The sequence below is a fragment of the Cetorhinus maximus genome, chromosome 24, assembly GCF_964194155.1.
Source record: "Cetorhinus maximus chromosome 24, sCetMax3.hap1.1, whole genome shotgun sequence".
NCBI classification, from domain to species: Eukaryota; Metazoa; Chordata; class Chondrichthyes; order Lamniformes; family Cetorhinidae; genus Cetorhinus; species Cetorhinus maximus.
Genome location: NC_135902.1, coordinates 22,229,583 through 22,253,568, shown reverse-complemented (window position 1 = coordinate 22,253,568; position 23,986 = coordinate 22,229,583). Strand labels below are relative to the sequence as shown.

Here is a 23,986-nt window from a genome sequence, read left to right as displayed (position 1 = left end):
AATCTCCTCTGCATCGTCTCCAAGGCCTTGACATCCTTACTGCCAATCATTTCTCTATCAGTTTCGGAAGACTGGCTTGTAAATTAAGTTAGACACATCATCGAAAACCCCTCTCCAGACGACACTGATTATCAACAAGTTTTAAACTTTCGCTTCCATTGACTCTTAAGGACCAACACATTGGGCGGAATTTTTAATTCTGGGACTAAGTCCTGTGGCGGGGGCGGGAACAGGGAGAGTTTAGTTTGGTTTGCATGATGCTGACCTAACTAATTACGCAGTCCCAACGTTTTGCGCGGTGGGGCAGGCTGGATGGCCATCATACCTGAGTGCCATATTTTAGGCATCCGGACATCATCTTACCCACCGTTGAAGGAGAAGATTCACCTCCTGGAAGGTCCTGAAGTTGTAAGATCCACATTGTAGGTGCTCCACCCACCCACTGCTGCACTTAGTGTTCCAGGATCTGGTTGCTGGAGGCCTCCATCTTCCCTTCCAAACTCCGCGAGCTGCCCCAGGCCTTTTTGCAGGTAAGTCTGACATTTGCACACCATGTGTTCTAGACCAGCGTGAAAACCTGCTGACAACGTGGATGATTGGGTGATGATTCTGGTCGGGCCTTCATCTGCATCCAATTAACGGGATGCATAATGGTTTCGTGCCGGCCTCTAGTGGGAATAATCCAACATGACAGGTGGCAACGTATGTTCCCGCCGTCATTTTACGCCGGCAAGAAACCAACCTTTTGTCTCCCACTGCCTTGTCTCTTCTCCCCCGCCCCCACCAACCCAGTTGCCATTAAACCCGCTTCAGGGGGTCTGGAAAATTCTGTCTATTACATCTGTTCTTAGTTTTATCATTTCCAAATTCCACCAATGTTCAGCTATCTGTTATTAGGCAGGTTCTATTCTGCACTTTGATCACCATGGAGTAATTATCAGAACTTGCTCACCAGGCTGAACAAAGGTCACATTAGTTTAAGTTGCTAACTTTGCTTATCAGTGTTTAGCATCTTTCTGTGATGTCAGTTTATAACATAACTCCATCTAATGTGATTCAATTAACAAGATCACAGTCCATCTTCAGTCATTATTTTAAGATAGACAGTTGCTGCAACATGCAGTATCACCTCCACTGTGCCAGCTCAACCTTTGGCCAACTGAGGAATAGAGTAATTGAGAACCAGAATCTCAAACCTGAGACATGGTTTATCAGGCAGCTGTGATCCCTGCGGTCGGAGACTTGGACAACCTACAGCAGGCCCCTCAACGCACTGGAGAAATACCACCAGCAGTGCCTTCACAAGATCCTCCAAATCCAGTGGCAGGAAAGGCGGTCCAACGCCAGTGTCTTCTCCCAAGCTAACATGTTCAGCATCACGGTGCTAAACACTCAAAAGCAGCTCCGCTAGGCAGGACATATTGTTTGTATGCCTGACACCAGACTCGCCAAGCAACTGCTCTACTCAAAACTTGGCTGCAGCAGGAGACTACCACACTTTAGGGATGTCATCGAAGCATCCCTGATGAGGTCAAACATCCCCACCGATTCAGGGGAGTCCCTGACTTGTGACCAACCAAAATAGAGAAGGTTCATTCATAAAGACACCAAAAAGACTTCGTTGGGAACATGGAGAAGCAAAATCGAGACATTGGACAGAGCACACAAACCTCCAAACAATCCAACTACCCAACCCTTTAAGCACCACATGCCCACATGTGGCAGAGTCCGCAGATCCCGCATTGGACTTAGCATCCATCTCAGAACTCATCGAACCGGAATGGAAGCAACCCATCCTCAATCCTGAGAGACTGCCTTAAAAGAAGGAGGATTGCAGTCATTCCTTACAGACGTTATTAATCCTTAAATCCTCTTGCATGAGCCATCCATGCAGCTGATGGGGCACAGTCATTACTTGGTAGACTTACCAGGGCCATCAGATAGGGTTTGTGATTAATGATGGCCAGGGGAGGGGCTCTTAAATGCTTGGCCAGTGTGCCTGAAATTTCCAGGTTCTGGCGTCTCTCCCTAAAACAGATCTGGACAGTGAAGTCAGTTTCTTGACTGATACATGTTAACACATGTATATGTTTCTCCAATTTGTTCAGAAAGGTGCTGGGTTCCTATGACATGAGAAGAAAACCCAACACATATTCAAAACTTTATTCTTATTATTATTTTTAAAAATAGATTTCTTGCTGAACTAAGAAGATGGCTGCTACAAGTCACTTGACCACAGGGTGACGCTTTGTCAGGGAGCTAGCCCCAGAAATTACAAGAACAAAAGAAGTCTTTGCTCAGCTTCTGGAATCTCACACCTCATTGGCATTACCATCGCGGAATCCTCCACTATCAACATCCTGGGGGTTACCATTGACCAGAAACTGAACTGGACTAGCCATATAAATACTGTGGCTACAAGAGCAGGTCAGAGACTAGGAATCCTGGGGTGAGTAGCTCCCCTCCTGACTCCCCAAAACCTGTCCACCATCTACAAGGCACAAGTCAGGAACGTGATGGAATACTGTCCACTTGCCTGGATGAGTGCAGCTCCAACAACACTCGAGAAGCTTGACACCATCCAGGACAAAGTAGCCCACTTGATTGGCACCCCTTCCACAAACACACCCCTACCACCGACACACAGTGGCAAATACAAGATGCCCTACAGGAACTCACCAAGCCTCCTTAGACAGCACCTTCCAAACCCAAAACCGCTACCATCTAGAAGGACAAGGGCAGCAGACACATGGGAACACCATCACCTGGAGGTTCCCCTCCAAGCCACTCACTATCCTGACTTGGAAATATATCGCCGTTCCTTCACTGTCACTAGGTCAAAATCCTGGAACTCCCTCCCTAACAACAATGTGGGTGTACCTACACCACATGGACTGCAGCAGTTCAAGAAGGCAATTCACCACCACCTTCTCAAGGATGGTTAGGGATGGGTAATAAATGCTGGCCTAGCCAGTGATGCCCAAATCCCATGAATGAATTTTTAAAAATCCTGCAGTTTGCACCAACTGAAAAGGGAATACTGCAACTTCAGTCATTAGCCACCTGAACTCAAAATTCCTCATTGTACTCTGACTTTGGACTCTGGAAATCACATGAACTAATATTCATTTCAGAGGTTCTTGTATTATAAAACTCTTTTTCTGTTCCCCCCCTTTACTGTGTGTGTTTGTAGTCGGATGTTGTGAACACTCCTTCCCGGGTTTTTTGAATGTGGAAAATAAACTAACCTCATCCTACTTCGAGTTTGCTGTGGATTCTTTGTAAATCGCATCATAAAAACTGAGGGTTTGGGAAAACACACCACCATCTATTTTTAAAAAGTAATTCAAAACACCTCCTGCCTAGGGACAGGTGGTAAGAGGAAATTGGTGCAGTTTGTCTGTCTCTTTCCTGTCCATAAAACAGGATTATCAGTTTATCAAGACAGGATTATCAATTTATCCAGACAGACTGTAAGCTTTGTGTTCCCCAGAATTCTGCTTCCAGGGCACTCCCCTCACCACTTAACATTTCTAGGAGTTACACTCTATAGAATGACGTAGAATGTGCAGCACCGAAACAAGCCATTGAGCCCAACTGGCCTATGCCGATGTTTAGACTGCACACACACCTCCTCCCAATCTAATTACCTCTTCCCACCCATCCCTTACATCCCTCTACTCCCTTCTCTCTCAGGCATCAAGCCTCCCCTTAAAACTGTAAATATTAATGTACAACTCAGAGGATCTTTGTACCAGGACAGAACTTTTTGTTGCACATCTAGTTGATTCTTTTTTTAGATTAAACAGCTGAGGTATTGGACAAACCATGTCTGAACTGATTGGCTTGCTCTAATCAGCTTCCACTTACCTCTTGGATGAAATATATTGGCATTGTGGCTCAACTGGAAGTGACCGGAGAGTGCGGTGATAGGTCGGGATGGTGCTAGTGTTTGTTTCATGTGTGTTTTCTACTTTGATTTCATTGCCCCTTCAATGGCTGCCTGTGACAGATCCCTGGCCAGTTTGATGTAGAGTGCATTGGTGCCCAACTCAGACACTCTGGGATTATGGAGGTAATCCACATTCGAAAGGAAGGCTATCCTGTCAGAATTCTGCTCCTGGATTTTATCAGCAGGTACAGTTCTACATGTTATGATACCTGCATTGGCATTGGCCCTGATTGGAGGGGTGGGTGGGTGAGTGGTTTGATGGGGATAGGAAATCAGAGTGAAACTTTGTTACCAATCTTTTCCTTTAAATGTTTTCTTAATTCTTTTACAGGATGTGGGTGTCGCTGGCTAGGCTAACATTTTTATTGCCCATCCCTTGAGAAAGTGGTTGTGAGCAGTGACTGGATTCAATTCTCTGACCACTTTCCCCATATCCCAACCCCATCCCCCCTGTCGCCACTGGTCTTTCATCCACAGGCAAAGGAATTTCAGAATATAGGGTAAGCTTGCTATGCTTGATAGAGCCAAGGAACTACCATTAATAGATAAGAGAGAAGTTATAACTCAGTCCCTATCCAGAACAGATAGAAGAATCAGAACCAAAAAATGATTGGAAACCTGTATTCAAGATAGTTACCCTACCCACAAAACGGCTGATAGAGCTGGAAAAGAGGAGACTAGAGAAAGAGTCTCTGAAAAGAGAACAAGAGAGAGAATGGGCTCACCAGCAAAAGATGCTGGGGATGAAATTAAAAGCTCAAGAAGCAGAGAGGGAATTAGCTATATTACGAGGAAATGACTTAGTGCGATCCCAAGCACTGTGCCCCGAGAAACCAGAAAAGCCCAGAGAAGCTGGGCAACCCGTACAATTTCAGCAAAACTCCGCAGTGTGGCAGAAGGCAGAAAAAAGTTCCGAGAACTTGCAGGGGGCGAAAGAACCCATCAGGGAAGAGGTGGCTCAGGGAAAAGATTGATTTAGGATGTGGTGGGTGGGTGAGTGGTTTGATGGGGATCAACCCATCAAGGATTTTAAAAGGTTGAGATTGGGCCAGTAAAAATAAGAGTTCAGGAAAATGGGTTTCAAAAGAGTTGAAGGGAGTGAGCCGGAGACTGAATTAGCTAACACCTTTGCTAAATTAACTAGGGAACAGGGCCATTCCCAGGCAGCAAATTGATAGTGAGGGAGCTGCCTCACAGAGCCAAAGAGCCACATGGTAAAGCAGTAGAAGCTACCCAGAGCCATGTGAGCCAGGGTGTTCCAGAGGACATGGGCCCGAATATAGTAACTACATTGGGGAAGTCATTACCTTGTGAGCAAATCTACACTTGCCACCGCCTAAAAGGCAGAGCAAGTATTACAGTTAACTCCCAGACATCCAAAATAGGTGGGCAGGACTCAGCTGAGGAGCCGGGGTAAGCAAAAAAGCTGGTATGGTGTTGTGAGTGGTGGCCAAGTGGTACTATTGATAGAGTTGATCTGCAGACACTTCTTGGGCGGGAACTTTAAACTTATTTACAAGGTACTCAGCAGCAACTACATGTGTGCTTTCAACTCAAACGCTATCTCTACACTAACTACAGAGGTAGCCAGTGCTACTCTCCTAATGGGTACTAAAGGTCATGTGATCTTCCTTAACAAGCATTATTCTTAAAGGTATATTACACACTAAATAAAACCATAATTATTACCCCCCCTCCCCTTTATTTGGATATACATTTTATATTTACAAGTATAGTCTTTCTGGGGTCTCCTTATGCATGTCGAACATCTCAGCTCTACAACTTCAGATGCTTTGTCAGGAACCTCCTTTTCCAGAGTTGCCTGAACATGAGGTGCTTCGATGAGTACCTGCAGTTTCGTATCCTCAACTCTTACAGGAACATCAGACGTGTCTGTACTCTCAACAGGAAACGCTGACCCGGTCGTGAATACCGGTGGAATCAATTCTTTGTGATCTATTTCTCTCTTCCTTAAATGGTCCACATGTCTCCGTATGTCCTGGCCTTCCGCCTCCACATGGTAAGATAGAGGTCCAGTCACTACGCTTATTTCACCCGGTAACCACTTTGCTCCTTCTCCAAAGTTCTTCACATATACCGTCTCTCCCACAGTAAATATCCTCTCACAACTCTGCCAGTCATGTCTAGTTTTCTGGCTTCCCTGACTCCTTTCCACCTTCCCCTCTAAATTCAGCATTATTAAGCTCAATCTCATCCTGAGACGGCGTTTCATCAATAACTCCGTGGGTGTGACACCTGTTGTTTATGTGAGGGGTGGTCCTATACTGGAAAAGGAAGATTGCTAGCTTGGTTGCCAAGGAATTGCCAGTTAGCTTTTTCATACCTGCCTTGAACATTTGAACCGCCCTTTCGGCCAGCCCATTTGAGGAAGGGTGGTAGGGTGAAGTTTTTATGAGTGATACTGTTGAGGCTGATGAACCATTGAAACTCAGCACCGTAAATGCTGTGCCATTATCAGAAACGACCAGTTCTGGTAGTCCGTGAATGGCAAAACTTTGACAGAGCTTCTCAATTGTAGTGGTCGATGTTGGTGACTTCACCTCAATCCATTTTGAATGGGCATCGACAATGAGCAGAAACATTGTTCCTAGGAAAGGTCCCACATAGTCAATGTGTAACTGCACCTAGGGTCCATTTGGCCACTCCCAAGGGTGTAACGGAGCTGTTGATGACAACTTTTGCAGTTGCTGACATTGTGCACAATTCTTCATTAAACTCTCTCTTTCGCCATCCATCCCAGGCCACCACAGACAGCTGTGTGCTATCGTCTTCATTCGGGAAATTCCTGAACGTGTGCTGTGTAGTTCAATTAAAAGTGGCTCCCTTCCCTTTGGAGGAACTATCACTTGTGCCCCCCACAATAGGATGCCATCCTGGCTGGTTATTTCATATCTTCTGTTGAAGTACAGTTTCATTTCATCAGATACGAGCTCTTGTGACCAACCATGAAGCCCTTGTTCTTGTACTTGAGCTAAGACTGGGTCCCGACTTGTCCAGTCGCTGACCCGTCGGTCACATACCGGCGAGGAATCTAAGAAATGTAACAGTAAAACAAGTTCCTGTGGAACTGGGACGTCCTCACCATTTTCTTGTAAAGGCAAACGACTAATTGCATTGGCGTTTGCGATTTGGTTGCCAGCCTATGTAAGAAAGTGTATTCGTGTGCTGCCAGAATTAAAGCTCATCTTTGTATTTTTGCCGAGGCTATGGATGGTATAGCCTTGCCCTCACTGAACAATCCTAGCAATGGTTTGTGGTCTGAAATGATTGTAAAATGGCGGCCGTGTATGAACTGGTAAAATTTCTTCAAACCAAAGATGATGGACAGACCATCTTTTTCTATCTGCGAGTATCCCTTTTCTGCTGTGGTGTGCATTCTTGAGACGTAATCTATTGGCCGTTCCGTGCCGCCATCCATCCGATGAGAGAGTACTGCTCCCACCCCAGAGAGAGCTGCATCGCATGTCAGCAACAATTCTTTCCTCTGGTCATAATGTACTAATAGGTTGGACGAATGCAACAATTGCTTCACCTTTATGAAAGCTTCTTTCTGTGGCACCTGCCAAGACCAATGTTGGTTCTTCTTGAGTAAATAATGCAGGGGGGGTGCAGTTCTGTAGACAAATTGGGCAAGAGCCGCTCATAATAATTGATCATTCCTAGGAATGATTTGAGCTCGGAGGTGTTCTTTGGCGCAGGTGCCTCAATTATGGCTCTCACTTTCTCCTCAGATGGGTGGTGGCCCTGTGAATCTACTTGATGACCCAAATAGATTACCTCCCTCACTTGGAACGTGCACTTCTCTTTTTTTTAAATGCATTCCAGCTTGCAAGAAACGTTTCAAGACTTCTGAGTTTGCCAAATGCTCTTTTTTAGTGAATCCTGTCACCAATACATTGTCTAAATAGACTATGACCTGGGGCAGTCCCTACAGTAAGCTTTCCATTGTTCTCTGAAAGATGGTGTAAGCGAAGGACTCGCCGAAAAGCAATCGAGCATATTGGTACAACCCTTTGTAGATATTAATTGTGACAAATTCCCTGGAGGCATTACTTAATTCTAGTTGTTGATAAACATGACTCTTATAAAGCTTCATGTAGGTTGTCCCTCCTGCCTGCTTGGCACACAGGTCTTCAATTTTTGGAATGGGGTGCCTGTCAAGCTTAGCTGCTTTATTAACCGTCAATTTGTAGTCTCCACAAATTCGGATCCTTTGGTAGGGTTTAAGGACGGGGACTATGGGCGCTGCCCATTCTGAGAACTGAACGGATTGTGTAACGCCCAGTTTCTCTAGTCTGTCCTGTTCGGTATCGACTTTTCCTCGCAGTGCGTATGACACCGGTCTCGCCTTCAAGAAGCGAGGGGCAGCTTCCAGATTCACATGAATCTTTGCCTGCAGCCCCTGGATTTTCCCAAGTTCGCCCTTAAAGACTGTGGCATACTTTTGAAGTAGTTTTGGTAACCCACTTGCTCTCAACTGGAAAATTTCAGCTCATTCTAACTTAATCTCCTTCAGCCAGTTTTGCCCAGGAGGCTTGGCCCCTCGCCTGCTACCACCATCAAGGGTCGCTTTGCCAATTGACTTCCATAATGGACAGTTACTCTGCCTTTTACTTGAATATCTTCACCTGTACGTGTTTTGAGTTTGGCAGCTGTTTCTTCTAAACTTAATTGATGATCACCATTATTCAAATATCTGAAGATATGTTCCCCGATTATTGTAGTGGAAGCTCCCCTGTCCACATCCATTCTGACAGGTCTGCCATTTACTTTCGCTGTGACAAATATTGGTTCTGCCTTTCCAACTTTTAGATTAAACAATGAGTAAATATCTGAATTTGTTGTTTCAGGCTCTTCTACATTGTAGATTTCACTGGGCTTCTTCTTTTGTTTACAAGCCTGCTTGAATTTTTCCTTGTGGAGCCTCATTATATGTCCATTTCTGTGACAATAATAGCATTCGATTTTTTTAAACTGCCAATCGTTAAAAGACTGCTTGCTTCCACTTCTGTTGAAATTATTCTTTGATTTCGCTGCTAAGTTATTTTCCCATACTCTTCAGCTAGCGGGAGCTGGTCCCCACTTCCTGGCAGAATCTTGCATTTTCATGCCCTTTTCAGCTGGAGTTTCCCGCCCAATGTGGAGGACGGTGCCATTTTGTGTGCCCTGTGTTGCTTTTGAATCTCTTACTGCACTTTCCATGGCCAATGCTATCTCTAGCACCTGCTTGAAATCCAAATTCACTTCAGGCAATAGCCTCTTCTGAATAGTGTCTTCGTTCACACCACACACTAAACGATATCTGAGCATGTCATTTAGAGATGTACCAAACTCACAATGTTCCGTAAAGTTGTTCAAAATTTGCCATATAGCATGCAACTGTCTCACCCAGGGCTCTATTTCTCAAATTAAACTTGAACCTTTGCATTGTGACTGAGGGCTTTGGTTGATGATTGCCCTTCACGAGGTCCACAAATTCATCAAAACTTTTCGAATCTGGGGCACTGGGTGCTGTCAAACTTTGAATCAAACCATAGGTTTTACTCCCACATGTACTTAAGAGGATCACTCGTCTCGTCTCTTCCCCCGTAATCTCATTCTCATAATCATTCGATTAAAAAAAGTATGTGAGGCGTTCAATGTAATGAGACCGATTGTCTGTGGCTAGGTCAAAAGGATCAATTCTCCCGAATTGCAGCATTTTGAGAGGGGATATCTTTCTTAATTCTAACAGGTCTTTCTACTTACAATCACTGGGCGAGGTACAGTGCTGATTTCTTTTCACTTGACTTGTTCTGTTAAACTTGTTTTATCCTCGTCGCCAGTTTGTTGTGAGTGGTGGGTGGTTGGTTCTATTAATGATAGAGTTGATCTGCAGACACTTCTTGGGTGGAAACTTTAAGTTTATTTACAAGGTACTCAGCAGCAACATGTGTGCTTTCAACTCAAACTTTATCTCTACTGTACTAACTACTGAGGTAGCCAGCGCTACTCTCCTATTGGGTACTAAAGATCATGTGATATTCCTTAACAAGCAGTATTCTTAAAGGTATATTACACACTAAATAAAACAATAATCACTACAGATAGGAATAGCAAAGGGTGGAGGAGATGCAGCCAAAGAGGGGCTAGCGAAATCCTTCTCCCCAGGGATAACTAGGGGCACAGGAAGTCCCCAAGAGCCAGCCAGCAAATTTGCAAAGAAGGGAGCCCATACCCCTGCTGGATGATTAGGAGGTCTGGCTGTCAGAAACTTTCTTTTCACTTTTTGAAGAGGGATGCCAAGAAACTTCCCGAACAGATACTCAGTTGGTGAGAAAACTAGCTTACCCAGATTTAAAACAAGAGGAGCCTACAGCCCTGCTGGATGAGCAGGAGGCCTGGCTACCCAAACCCGCCTTTCCAAATTTGGATGCAGACCCGAGATTCCCCTAGTACCCAAGAATTAAATAGGGACCAGAGAAGTCCTAGAGTAGGGAAAGAAATAGTGAGGGAGATGCCCCACCTAGTCGAAGATCCTGAAAGAAGACAGGTTATTAAGCCTGGAAAGGAAAAGGATAAGGACTTGCCTGAAATATGGCCAGCAGGAAACTTCTTTCCAACATTAGATAAGGAAAAGGGGAGTTCCTAAACCCGTGACCAGATGGGGAGTGAGATGCCTCTGCCAGTTGAAAAGCCACAAAGGCAGTTGTGTTCCAGAGGACATGGAACACGTTAGGAGAGCACCATCTTCAAAGTCAAAGGCCCCGGCCAGGAAGCCAGTGATTGATTTCACTGACCACCAGATGGCAAATTTAACTGTGGAGCAGAAAAGTTCATCCAGAAAGAATGAGGGTGATGCCTTGCCCAGTTGATAAGTCACCCAGAGGTACAGCAAGAGCTGGACAGCTACCTGAGGGCAGTAGTGTCCCAAACAAAATGGGACAGCATGGGAACCAAACCCCTCCCAAGGTAACAGATGAGGGTAAGTCAGTAACCCTGAAACTCCAATGCCCTTGGGACTATCATAAGGAGACTTCAAGTGCAGTTAGAACCAAATTTAACCCAGAGCCCAGTCAACCAGTGATTGTCTACCAAGGGGTGGACACATCTGAGTGTAACCAAGAGGGTCAAGTGAGAAGGAGGCTTCCCCAGTTGAACCCTCGGCTGCCAGGCTGGCAGATCCCAGAATCTCAAATGCCCAAACAGCAACCCTGTCCCCAGAGCAGTGGGAGGATGTGGCCACCCTGCTTGGGAAATTTAAAGAAATTCTCAGGTTGGCTGGAGGGTACCCCACCAGCAGTCCATGATGTGGATCTGGGAGAACCCCGCCCCCCCCAAATAAATCAAAAGCCCCAACAAGCTAGGTCAGGCAGGGAACCCAGCACCTGCTGGACTCCAATATAGCTGGAACTCCCCTCAATACCCTGGTGTTGGATCTTTCAGCCTTTTAGCCAACAAAAGAAATTACTCACATTGGCTGACACCCTGTCCCATGTGTAAACCTTGAGAATGCAGCAGGGAACTGAAATTTCCCCCTGCTATTTATATATATATATATATATATATATGTATGTATGGGGACAGGAATATATATATATGTATGTTAGCCTGGCTACCTTATAAAATTATTTTTTCTGTTTTTCAAAATGAACAATTGCTGGGTTGATAAAATGGCTGCAGCTGATCAAATGCTCGTAGTTCTGGAAGATTCTAAGCTGTTCCAAAGGACAAAGGCGACCTTATCATCCCCCTGAATGTGACTTATATTGCATAAACATTCGAGCCAAGCCAATACAAAGGTTTTGTAGATGATAAGCCTGCACCAGCTAGCTATGGGCAAGGGTTATAGCTATTTGTGGCTCCTAATCTCCAATGTTGTGTTGGCCCCAAAGTTACCTGCTCCAAAACACAATGGGTTTCAACTAGGTGCCTCGTTAGCTGAATGGCTCGACCTGAAATCATCCTGTCACATGACTGACACTTAAGCTGTTTGGATTGCTTTAAGTATACAGCTCTTGAATTTTGTCTTGAGTTGCGGTTTAACCTCCGAAGAGAACCGACTCCAGGCTAGCAGCCTGCCTTTGACCTCCATCTCTCTCCAAGTCTGATTTTCAGAAAGAACCCTGTATTTCACCTACGGAGTGAACTAATACCCAGGATACAAGAATACTTTGCTGCATCTTCAATAGACTCAACCTGCAATCAAGTTCCTAGGAGCAAGACCAGCAATTTTGCCAGACAAAGCCACTGGAAAGAACCTTCATTGGACATTGATTTACTGGACACTGGACTTACGTGAAACCATAATTCTTATTGTCATGGTGATCTTGCCCTGAACCGCTTTCTTTCCCTTTTCCCTCTCTTATTATATGAATGCAAAAAGTGGCGATGTTGCGAAACCCCTTTCCCTTGTTTTATGTGTGTGTGTAAAATAAACACACCCTCTTATTTTATCTAATCTTGAGATTGCTGTGGAGTTTTTAATAGAGGATTGTATAACTCCAAAACTGAAGGGTTGGGGAAAGCTCACCACCACTTATAAAGGGGAAAATCAGAAATCAAAATCACCTTTCTGTTTATGGACGGGTAGTAACAGGAGAAATCAGGGCTGTTTGAATTAATCCCCCTCCTGCCCCTAACACAGATTAAAGCCTGGGTAATTATATGACTCCAAACTGACCTTTGCCAATTACCTCCGCCCTCCCCAACCACCCAACTACTCCCTCCAACGACCCAACTAACCCTCCGACTAACCCCGACCCAACCTGACTACTCCTAATCACATATGACTACACCCCCGATCACTCAACTACTCCCCAACCTAACTCCAGCCCAACCTAACTACGCATTCACCCACCTATCCATCTCACCCACCTATCCGCCTCACCCACATACCCACCTTACCCACTTACCCATTCACTCACTCACTCATTCACTCATCCATTTATCCACTCACTCATTCGCTCATCCTTTCACTAACATTTATGAAAAGACTGGACCTTTGAGTACTTACCTGAATATGATGGCTATAGCAGTAAAAAGAGGGCATTATATAAAGTAGAATGTCTAGATTGAAAAAAGGCTGATTTCAATACAATAAGAAGGCATCTGCCAGGGTAAAATAGAACAAAAGACTGACAGGAAGAACTGTAATGGAACAATGGGTAATCTTTAAGGAAGAGATACTTCCAGTACAAGCTCGATACGTTCCAACAAGGGCAAACCAAAACAGGTCCCCTTAAATGACGAGAGATTATCGTGAAATGAAAAAAGGTGTATGATGCATGCCAGGTGAATTCTTCAAATGAGAATTAGGTCAAGTACATGAGGTTGAGAGGGAATGTGAAGAGGAAAATAAGACTGGCAAGGAGAGAATATGAGAAAAGAATGGCGGTTAACATAAAAGAGAACCAAAAAACATTCTACTGGCATGTAAATCATAAGCGGGTAATGAGGTGGAGTAGGCCCTATTAGGGACAAAGAAGGTGTCACGGACAGAATGTATTTTCTCTCTTACTGCCCATAATCAGTATATTTTGTATGGAAAGAGTCATGTCTTCCAATTAAATAGTTCAGCAGCAAGCCTTTGTGAGTTTAAAAATAAATGAGGTTATTTATTCTCATGCACTTACTGTGAATTAATGCAACATACTTGGTCTCATGAATGCACACACACAAACACATAAAGATTGGATACAAATAAAGATTGTGCCCTTTTCAGATTATAGTTAATTCAGCCTCAGATTACAGTTCATTCAGTCTCTGATTTCTGGTCTCCCACATGGCAGGCCTATGGTTTCTTGAATGGTTTTGATGATTTAAAGTTGAAGCAAAGCCCTCATAAAGTGAAGGGTTTGCAGCAGGTTGTGAGGCTTCTTGTAGTCCAATATCTAGGAGGTTGGTTCTCAAGTGAACTTTGAAACTGGAGCAAGTTAAGTACTTTGGCTGCTTGATAACTTGCAGTAAGTTTCAGAGTCTGGTTGTTCTTAAATGGCAAAAATGGCACAGCCTTTCTTTGCAGCTGCTGTCTTGTCCGTGTTCTTCTGCAGGCTGCCCAGGTCCTCTGGGTCTTGGAATAATAAAGGATCTCAGTACAGAAGCCAGTTTTGGTCACATGATCAATGGCCATTGTCCACCCACAATGGCTTAAAACTAAAAGGCTATTGATGTACAATAGGAGATAGATGGTGGTCTTTCACTCCTAACTCGCTTCATCAGCTTTCCTTTGCTGAGCTGCAAACCTGGAGGCATAGAGTTTAGGAGTACATTGACTCTATGTTTTGAGTAATCTTCGAACAATAGCAAGTGTGAATTCCACAGATAATATTTGCATTTGCATGTCCATTCCAGGGGGAGGACCCCACCTGTGGTTTTTCAATTCGGAACTTTCTGGAAGCTTGATAGTTTGTGTTAAATAAGCAAAGGCCACCTGACCCCTTTGGCAAATGAACATACGAATTAGGAGCAGGAGTAGGCCACTCGGCCCCTTGAGCCTGCTCCGCCATTCATTCTGATTGTAACCTCAACCCCACATTCCTGCCTACTCCTGATAACCTTTCACCCCCTTGATAATCAAGAATCTATCTAGCGCTGTCTTAAAAATTTTCAAAGACTCTGCTTCCACCGCCTTTTGAGGAAGAGACACGCTACCCTCTGAGAAAAAAATTTTCTCCTCATCTCTGTCTTAAATGAGCAACCCTTTATTTTTAAACAGTGACCCCTGGTTCTAGATTCTCCTAGAAGAGGAAACATCCTCTCCGCATCCACCTTGTCAAGACCCCTCGCGATCTTAAAAGTTTCAATCAAGTCGCCTCTTACTCTTCTAAACTCCAGTGGATACAAGCCTAGCCTGTCCAGCCTTTCCTCATAAGACAACCCACCCATTCCTGGTATTAGCCTGGTAAACCTTCTCTGAACTGCATTTACATCTTTCCTTAAATAAAGAGATCATTACTGTACACAGTACTCCAGATGTGGTCTCACCAGAGTCCTGTACAACTGAAGCATTACCTCCCTACTTTTGTAATCAATTCCCCATACAATAAATGACAACATTCTATTAGCTTTCCTAATTACTTGCTGTACCTACAGACTAGTCTTTTGTGATTCATGCACTAGGACACCCAGATCTCTCTGAATCTCAGACCTCTGCAATCTTTCACCACTTAGATAATAAGCTTTTTTATTCTTCCTGCCAAAATGAATAATTTCACATTTGCCCACATTATACTCAATTTACCAGATCTTTGCCCACTCACCTAACTTAACTATGTCACTTTGTAGCCTTCTTATGCCCTCTTCACAATTTACTTTCCTACCTTTGTGTCGTCAGCAAATTTAGCCAACATTCTTTCGGTCCCTTCATCCAAATCATTTATATAAATTGTAACAACTTAAAGCCCCAGCACTGATCCCTGTGGCAACCCACTCATCACATCCTGCCAACCAGAAAAAGACCCATTTATGCCTACTCTCTGTTTCCTGTTAGCTGGCCAATCTTTTATTCATGCCAATATGTTACCCCCCAACACCATGAGCTTTCATTTTCCACAATAACCTTTGATGTGGCACTTTACCAAATGCCTTCTGGAAATCTAAGTAAGTACATCCACTGGTTGGTTCCCCTTTATCCACAGCACATGTGACTCCTCCAAAGAACTCTAATACATTGGTTAAACATGATTTCCCTTTCACAAAGCCATGTTGACTCTGTCTGATTACCTTGATTTTTTTGAAGTGCCCTACTATAGCATCTTTAAGAATAGCTTCTAACATTTTTCCTATGACAGTTGGTAGGCTAATTGGCCTGTAGTTTCCTGCTTTCTGTCTCCCTCCCTTTTTGAATAAAGAAGTTATATTTGCTGTTTTCCAATCTAATGGAACCTTCCCCGAATCTAGGGAATTTTGGAAAATTAGAACCACTGCATCAACTATCTCACTAGCCACTTCTTTCAAGACCTTAGGGTGAAGTCCATCCCGACCTGGGGATTTGACAGCCCGCAGCCCCAACAATTTGCCCAATACCACTTCCCTGGTGATTGTAATTTTCCCCGATTTCCTCCCGTCCTTCCATTTCCTGATTTACAGCTATTTCTGGGATGTTACTTGTGTCCTCTATAGTGACGATCGAAGCAAAATACCTGTTCAATTCATCCGCCATCTCCCTACTTTCCATTATCAATTCCCCAGACGCACTCTGTATAGGACCAACACTCACTTTGTTAACTCTTTTCCTATTTAAATATCTATAGAAACTCTTACTGTCTGTCTTTATATTACTAACTAGCTTTCTTTTGTACTCTAATTTTTCCCTCCTTATTAATCTTTTTGTCATTCTTTGCTGTTCTTTATATTCTTTCCAACCTTCTGACTTGCCACCTGTCTTTGCGTAATTATATGCCTTTTCTTTTAGTTTGATACTGTCTTTAACTTTTAGTTAACCAGGGCTGGTGGGCCCTCCCCTTGGAACTTTTCTTTTTCATTGGAATATTCTGTGTGTTCTGAAATATCCTTTTAAATGTCTGCCACTGAGCTTCTATTTACATATCCCTTAACCTGATTTGCCAGTTCACTTTAGTTAGCTCTGCTTTCATGCCCTCAGAATTGCCCTTATTTAAGTTTAAAATATGAGCCTTGGACGCACTTGTTTCTCCCTCAAAATGAATGTAAAATTCAATCATATTATGATCCCTGCTACATAAGGGTGTCTTCACTATGAGGTTAAAATTAATTCTATCTTGTTGCTCAATACCAAGTCTAGTATAGCCTGCTCTGTGGTTAGCTCCGGAACATGCTGTTCTAAGAAACTATTCCTGAAAGCTACCTTAACAGTTCATCAGTGTCCATTTTAAACAAATAAAAGACTATTCCAGAAGCTTCCATATGAGCTCAGTCCATGATTTGCAGCTATTACTGGAATGTTTTTTGTATCTTCTGTAGTGAATACAGAAGCAAAATATTTGTTCATTTCTTCCACCATTTTCTTATCACCTATTATTAACTGCCCACTGTCACTCTCTAAAGGACCAACACTCACTTTACTATGACAGGTTTGTTTTAGGCTGTTCCTTGGGGTACACAGATTTAAGGTTTTGGACAAGAGATGCAGGGGGAAAGTGAGGAAGAACTTTTTTGTGCAGCAGGTGGTAAAGGCTTGGAGCATGGTGGCAGCAGAAACAATAAATGATTTCAAAAGGAAATTGAAAGGGCATTTGAAAGAAATAAATGTGGAGATCGAATGGGGGTGTGGGACTGACTGGATTGCTCCATGGAAAGCCGGCATGGACTCGGTGGGCCAAATGGCCTCCTCCTGTGCTGTAAATGATTTCATGGCTCGATAACATTTTTAAAAAGATTAATATGCCCATGAAAACTGGAGCAACAGACCCAGCCATACAATTAGCAACATGGAATTGTACATGGCCAGAAAAGCATTGCAACTTCTCTAGCAGTGGCCAGTCCCCTATTTCACACAGAACCAAGTGTCCACATGCCTCTGTAGTACAGCATCTAAAGCAGGTGTAAACCCCACTTGAGGAAGTGACTACATTGGCTCATTGAGGCTGTGTTGTGCCGGGGGTGGATAGTGTTGTTCTTTGAGACATTGAAACAAGACCTAATTCCTCCCATTGAGGTGAATGTTAAAGAGCCCATGTCACTTGTTGATAGAGAAGCAAGGATTCTCCTCAAGTCCTTGCCAACATTCACACCACCAAAAATGATTAACTGGTGATTCGTTGGTGAGTTGGTGAGATTTCATTGCAGTTGGTGAAATTTCATCTTCTTCCAATTATCTGTCATATTATCTCCAAAACAACAGTGAGTACACTTCACTGGGTTCTTTGCTCAATGTTGTGTTGAGTTTAGATGGAAGATGAGTATTTCGTCTTGTGTTTGCGGTCTAGATGGGGTTTGTTAAGGGTTTGCCTGTTACGCTAAGAAAACTACTTTAGTCTGTAATTCATAAACATTCTTGTTTATTTACAGATCTGTCTACACCTCAGAACTCTACACGAGGTTGTGCCTTCTGCTTCCCACCAGATCTCAGTTACTTAATAATGTGTCATTGCATCGTAATTACATCAGCACTTACACTAGTATCAGGTGCTTCTGATGTTAACCCTTTACTCTACATCTCCTCCCAAGTCTTTATCCCAACTATATACATCCTCCTGCATCTCCCCACAATTGTCAGACTTCATAGGTTAGTCTTTGAGGTGCCTCAACCAATCTCTCTGATCTGGTCCTGATCTCATTTCCAGGTTAAGGACGATCTGCACACTCTCGTCATTTGATAGGAGTGTCTTCCACCTGGGTGGTTGTAGAGTTTCTATTTGTTCCTGGTTCCTTGTCTCCATCTGGATCTAAATAGTATGTACAAGGATCCATTGGTTTCCTTTCCAATGATACCAAGGCTGTCCAGTTCCTTCTGATATTTCCCTGGTCCATCTCAATTCTATAAGTTCTCGGTTGTGGAGCTTTTCCTATTACTCTGCCTTCTTTCTGTTGATCTCGTGTTCACACCCACTCCTTGGGCTGTAGCACTTTCAAGTCTTGTGCTTTGTGCCTGAAGTTGAAATTACCGGCTTGACTGTCACTTCGTTCCTCCTCACACTTTCTAACTTTCTCACGATCATCTGAGGTAATATTAGGTTATAATGTTTGTTGTCGAGCTGGAAGTTGTGTTTGCAGCCATCTCCCCATCAATAGTTCCGATGGTAAGAACCCGTTTTTTAGCAGTAAAGTTCTGTAGTTAAGAGGGGCTATGTTAATATCTTCATTCTTTTTCATCAATTCCTTGATTAGCCGTTTGGTAGTACAGAACTTGAATATTGCTGAAAAAAGAGACTTTTCGTCTTCCAATCATCAGGCCACTCGCAAGAATACCAATATAAAGGGGAAAACAAGTATTTTTCTTGAATGTGAAGAGAGTGCTGATTGGTTGGCAAGTGGTGTTGTCATGGAGAATGCATCAGTTATTGATGATTGACAGTTAACTGCCAAGTATTGTTTGATACTTAAACCAGGCAGCTTGACCCTGATTGGTTAAGGCAATGTCATGAGGAATGAGTTAGTGAATGGCTGTCACTTATGTTGTTTAGCTGAAACAGGTGCAATGTATGTACATGACAAAAAGCTGAGACATGTCTCTTTCTTCAGCAGTACTCAAATTCCTTGATTGTTTGAACTCCTCTTTCTGATTCTCCAGTCGACTGTGATATCAAGGCAAACTAGTCGCATGCATGAAATCATATTACTGTGCAAAGGGAACAGCTCATTCACAAACTGAGGACACCACAATGTCTGGGATGCCATGTGTCATGAAGATTCTTTTCCATAATGTAATAACTGCCTCTGCCATGGTGCTGTGCAATTTACTCACTTCAAACCATCTGCTGTATGTATCAATGATGATGATGAAAACTCAAATAAATACATTCTCAGGTGCTGCCATGGTCCTGAAGGAAAAGTGGAGTGTGCCAGTGGTTCACTCTGCTGTTGCTATTCACTGCACACGTATGGCAATTCATGTTTAATTCTTCAATGGATTGACCGATGCCTGGCCACCAGACTGACTGCTGGGCTCTTGCTTGGCATTTCGCTATCCCAAAGTGACCTTGATGTATTTTTTGGAGAATTTTGAGTTGAATTGTTTTAGGGATTACTAGTTTGTCATTAAAAACTAAGAAAGCATCAATAATTGTGAGATGTTTTCTCTATTCAAAGTATTGGCAAAGCACTGGATTGTTAGGAGTATATCTGGTCATCCATTCTAGCAATACTGTTTTATTTGGATGCATTTGTCATCCTGCTATGGTGCTTGCTTAATCTCTTGTAATTTTATCCTGCGGCTGGTAAGCATTTAGTAATGAGTGAAGTATATGCTTCCACTTCAATAAAATTTACATCTCCCAGTTTGACTCCTTCCACTGGTATTCTTGATAGTGCAAATGTTTTTGTCTGGTACTTCCCTTGAATGTACTTAGTAACTGAATCATATCTCATGAGTCTCAGTCTAAAAGTTAAATTCTAGGTGGCATGATTTGCAATTTCTTTTACATTAAGAAGTGTAACCAAAGGTTTGTGGTCGATTTCAATTTTAAACCTTAACCCCATGACATAATCAGCAAACTTCTCACAAGCCAAAGTGCTTCATGGTTGCATACCTTTTCTCTGTGTCCGTGAGAGATCTAGAGGCATGATAAACTGGTCTTTGATATACTTGATATAGTACAGCACCCAAACCTTTAGACGATGAGTCTGCTGCTACAATCGTTGGCAATTCTGGATTGCAATTCCTAGAATTTTTGGTAAAATTAGGAGATTTTTGATCTTGTCAAAAGCATTTTGCTGATCCATATTTCAACACTACTGGTGACCTTGTCTCAACAGTTGTTGTAATGGCTCATTGACTTCTGCCAAGTTTGGCAGGAACTTGCCTGCTTGGCTGACCATCCCAAGAAATCTTTGTAATTCTGTGATGGTTCTTGGCTATGGAAATTCTCTAATCACCTTGATTTTTTGTGGGTCTGCCGAATGTGCCCTAACAATCTTATCATAGACTTTGCATTTTCACATTGTTGTTCAATGTCAGACCTGCTTCTTGTAGAACCTTGGAGACTGTTCTCACTGGACTGTAGTGTATGAGAATGTCGCCCATATGGCATATCACCCCTTCCATGTCTTCCAGGTTCTGAGGCATCATTCTTTGGAATATCTCAGGCGCAGAAGCAATTCCAGCTGGTAACCTGTTAAAACAATAATGACCAAACGGGTAATAAAAGTAGTTAACAATCAGGATTCTTTGTGGAGAGGCAACTTCCAAAAGCCTAGTTTGCATCCAATTTTGTGGAGAGGGTGCTTTTTGCTAATTTGACGAGACTTTAATCCACTGATGCCACTGGGTGGATCTTGCGCTCTATTGACTTGTTTAATTGAGTCAACCCCACACAGATTCTAAATGAACCATTTGGCTTTGGTACTGTGACCATTTCAGAACACCAGTTTGTCGGTATAGTTACTGGAGAGAGAGCCCTTTGTTATAACATGTGTTGAATCACGCTCTTGACTTTGTCCAAGAGTGGGTAAGGGACCTTCCTCGCTGTGAAGAGACATATAGGCTTAGCATCTGCCCTTAGGGTTACATAATATTCTGTCTTCAACTTTCCTAAGCCTGAAAATCGAGATGGAAATTCATTTCTGAATACATTACTCGACTCTCATCAGCTATTTCCTCAGCCTTGTAAATCAGCCTCAACTACAAGTTGCTTTTCTGCTCAATATTGATGACTCCTGGTTCTGTATAACAGACAGGGGTTCAATAATTTCTTTATCCTTGTACCTTAATCTCACCAATTGTTGGCCTGTTACTTTCAGAGTAGTCCCTCCTGGACCTTACAACTGAATGGAGGATGGTGATATTTTTAAGTCACTTTACTTCATCAGATAATACTGAAACACCTGCACCATTCTGTGGGGTGACCATTAACTTATAATTTATTGCTCCAGTTATTAATTTCTGTTTCGTTAACTTTTAGAAAGGCTATTTGTTGGTTCAGTGGCCCTTCCACTCCTTGGATTTGACTTGGTCTTGTTATTTCCTCTTTCTTCCTGTGAGCTGCTTGTATTTTAGTTCGGCAGACAGTTTTAAAATGTCCTAACTTTCTACAGTTGTGGCACCCTGCTCCCTTGCTGGCCGTTCTTCCCTCTTGTTCAGGTTTTTCCACCACACTGAGAGCATTTCAAGATGATGGTTGGCATGTTTTTCTCCTTTTTTTGGGCTTTTGCTTCAATCTGCTTTCTCTTTTCTGTCTGACATACTGAATGGCTTCACTCATCCTTTTTGAAGGATCATCACTTTCCCCACGAACAACTGCTGTTTTGCTCCCTAAGTTCAGTTGGTCGTACTATCTGTACTGCCTTTGTGAGAGTTAAACCTTCCCTTGTTTGAAAGAGATCTGATAGGGTTTCATCGAAAACCCCAACTACAATGTGATAACGTATTAATTCATCTCTGAAGATCCCGTAGTCACAATTTTCTGCTAGCCTGTACAGGTCATTAATTGATGAATCCATGCATTCACCTGGTTTTTGTTTCTTCCTCTTAAACTTTTCTCATTTGATGATTAAATTTATTTGAACACTGAAGTATGTATCAAATGCCAGGAGGACTTTATTACATGAGCTTGAAGCCTCATCGAGCCCCCTTCTTCCTATTATAGCATCTGCGATAGCCCCTATTGCATAAAGCAAAGTATTGACCTGATCCTTTTGTTCCTTTTTACGCAAACCTGAAACTGCTCTGCATCTAGAGTCCCAATATTGAGCCTGTTGCAAGCCTTCAGCACTTCAGAAAGGTTCTGGGAGTGGCAATGTGAGCTCCACGCTTGTTCTAAGCACTGGATCTTTTTCTGCTTCAATTGTTTGGCTTATAGGTTGTGATCTGTATTAATTGCTATCTGAACTCCAGGTCTGTGTGTCAGTTTATATCTGCTGCACCCACAATCCTTTGTTCTCAGGTGAATCTTCAACTTGTTTTCTTCTAGTCCTTTTTCTAAAGATTCGTAGGTCTTTTAGGTCTGCAGTCTTCACTTGGAGTTTTTCAGGGTCGTTTATGCTTTATCCTCTGCCACCATGTTTCATCTTGCGTTTGGGGTTTCATTAGGATATGCCTGTTATGCTAAGGACATACGAGCATACAAATTAGGAGCAGGAGTAGGCCACTCAGCCCTTCAAGTCTGCTCCGCTATTCAATAAGGTCATGGCTGATCCGATTTTAACCTCATATCCCAGCCTACCCACCATAACCTTTCACCCCCTTGCTTATCAAGAATCTATCTACCTCTGCCTTAAAGATATTCAAGGACTCTGCCTCAACCACATTTTGAGGAAGTGAATTCCAAAGTCTCTCAACCCTCTGAGAGAAATTTTTTTTATACAAACATAAGGAAGCTACCTTGGTCTGTAATATGTGAAAAAGCATTCTTGTTTAATTACGGATTTATGTACTCTACACGAGGTTATACTTTTGCTTCCTTCCAGATCTCAGTTTCTTAATCATGTGTCATTGCATCGTAGTTACATCAGTATCAGTTGCTCTTGATGTTAACTAATTTCTCTACAATGAGTGATAAAGAGACTTCAAGGGTAATTTTTAGTGGATGTGGAGTAATTTGATGGAGCGACTCACATGTGTTGTTGAACCCTCCAAAATCTCATTCCTTTGGGATGCGAGGGATGAATATTGAACAGTTTCTCCAGCAGGTGGTATGGTCCACTCCAGCACATTGCTAACCATGTAGTGAAAATAACCCATTTAAATCTTTGATAAAAGAATTTTGTTTCTGCTGCAGATTCATTGGAGAAAGGATTTTCCATCCAACAAAAATAAGATTGCAAATCAGGAGCGCAGAGAAATTAAAAAAAAGACTGCTTCTCTTAGGAGATACAATTCTCAGTCACCCTAGAAGCTTGAAAGATACCCAGCAGAATTTTGAGAAAATAAATACATTTTGCCTGTTGTTTAGGAAAATGTGCTGCCCCCTCATCCCCCATGTGTTTTTCTGCCCCCACTGCAGGTACAGCATTTTACTGAGGTGGAACAAGGAGAATTCCTCAGACAGTGAGCTCTGCTCTTCTATTCTAGAAAAGATCACCGAGGGAACTCCGGGTTCCTATCAGCTTGGACTCACCAAGGTAATTAGACTGTTGATACTTCCAGTGGAGTTATGTATTGCAGAGTGAATACTGGTAAACATGGAGATATATACCAGGAACTGATAAGGAGGTTAATAGCATATTTGATGGGTGCACCCTGAGAGCAGCAAGATATACAGAGAATGCTTACTTTGGAACATATAGTGTATATGCATTAGGGATCAGCAGGATACATTGAGGGTTCATAGAGAATACATACTGGGGAGCATTGGGTTATATAGAGAGGGGACACAATGGGGAATAATTGGATATACAGATGGGGGGACACTGAACAGCAGTGAGATATATAGAGCAGGACACATTGGGGAACATTTA

General features: G+C 42.9%; 1 protein-coding gene across 1 annotated transcript in view; it reads left to right on the top strand.

Annotated features, from left to right (window-relative positions):
• myo15b (myosin XVB) overlaps positions 1-23,986 on the top strand; it is a 461,255-nt gene that overhangs the window by 166,662 nt on the left and 270,607 nt on the right. The window contains exons 20-21 of the mRNA XM_078529125.1: positions 4,013-4,137; positions 23,533-23,650. Coding sequence (XP_078385251.1) covers positions 4,013-4,137; positions 23,533-23,650 — 243 coding nt within the window. The remainder of the gene's footprint in view (positions 1-4,012; positions 4,138-23,532; positions 23,651-23,986) is intronic.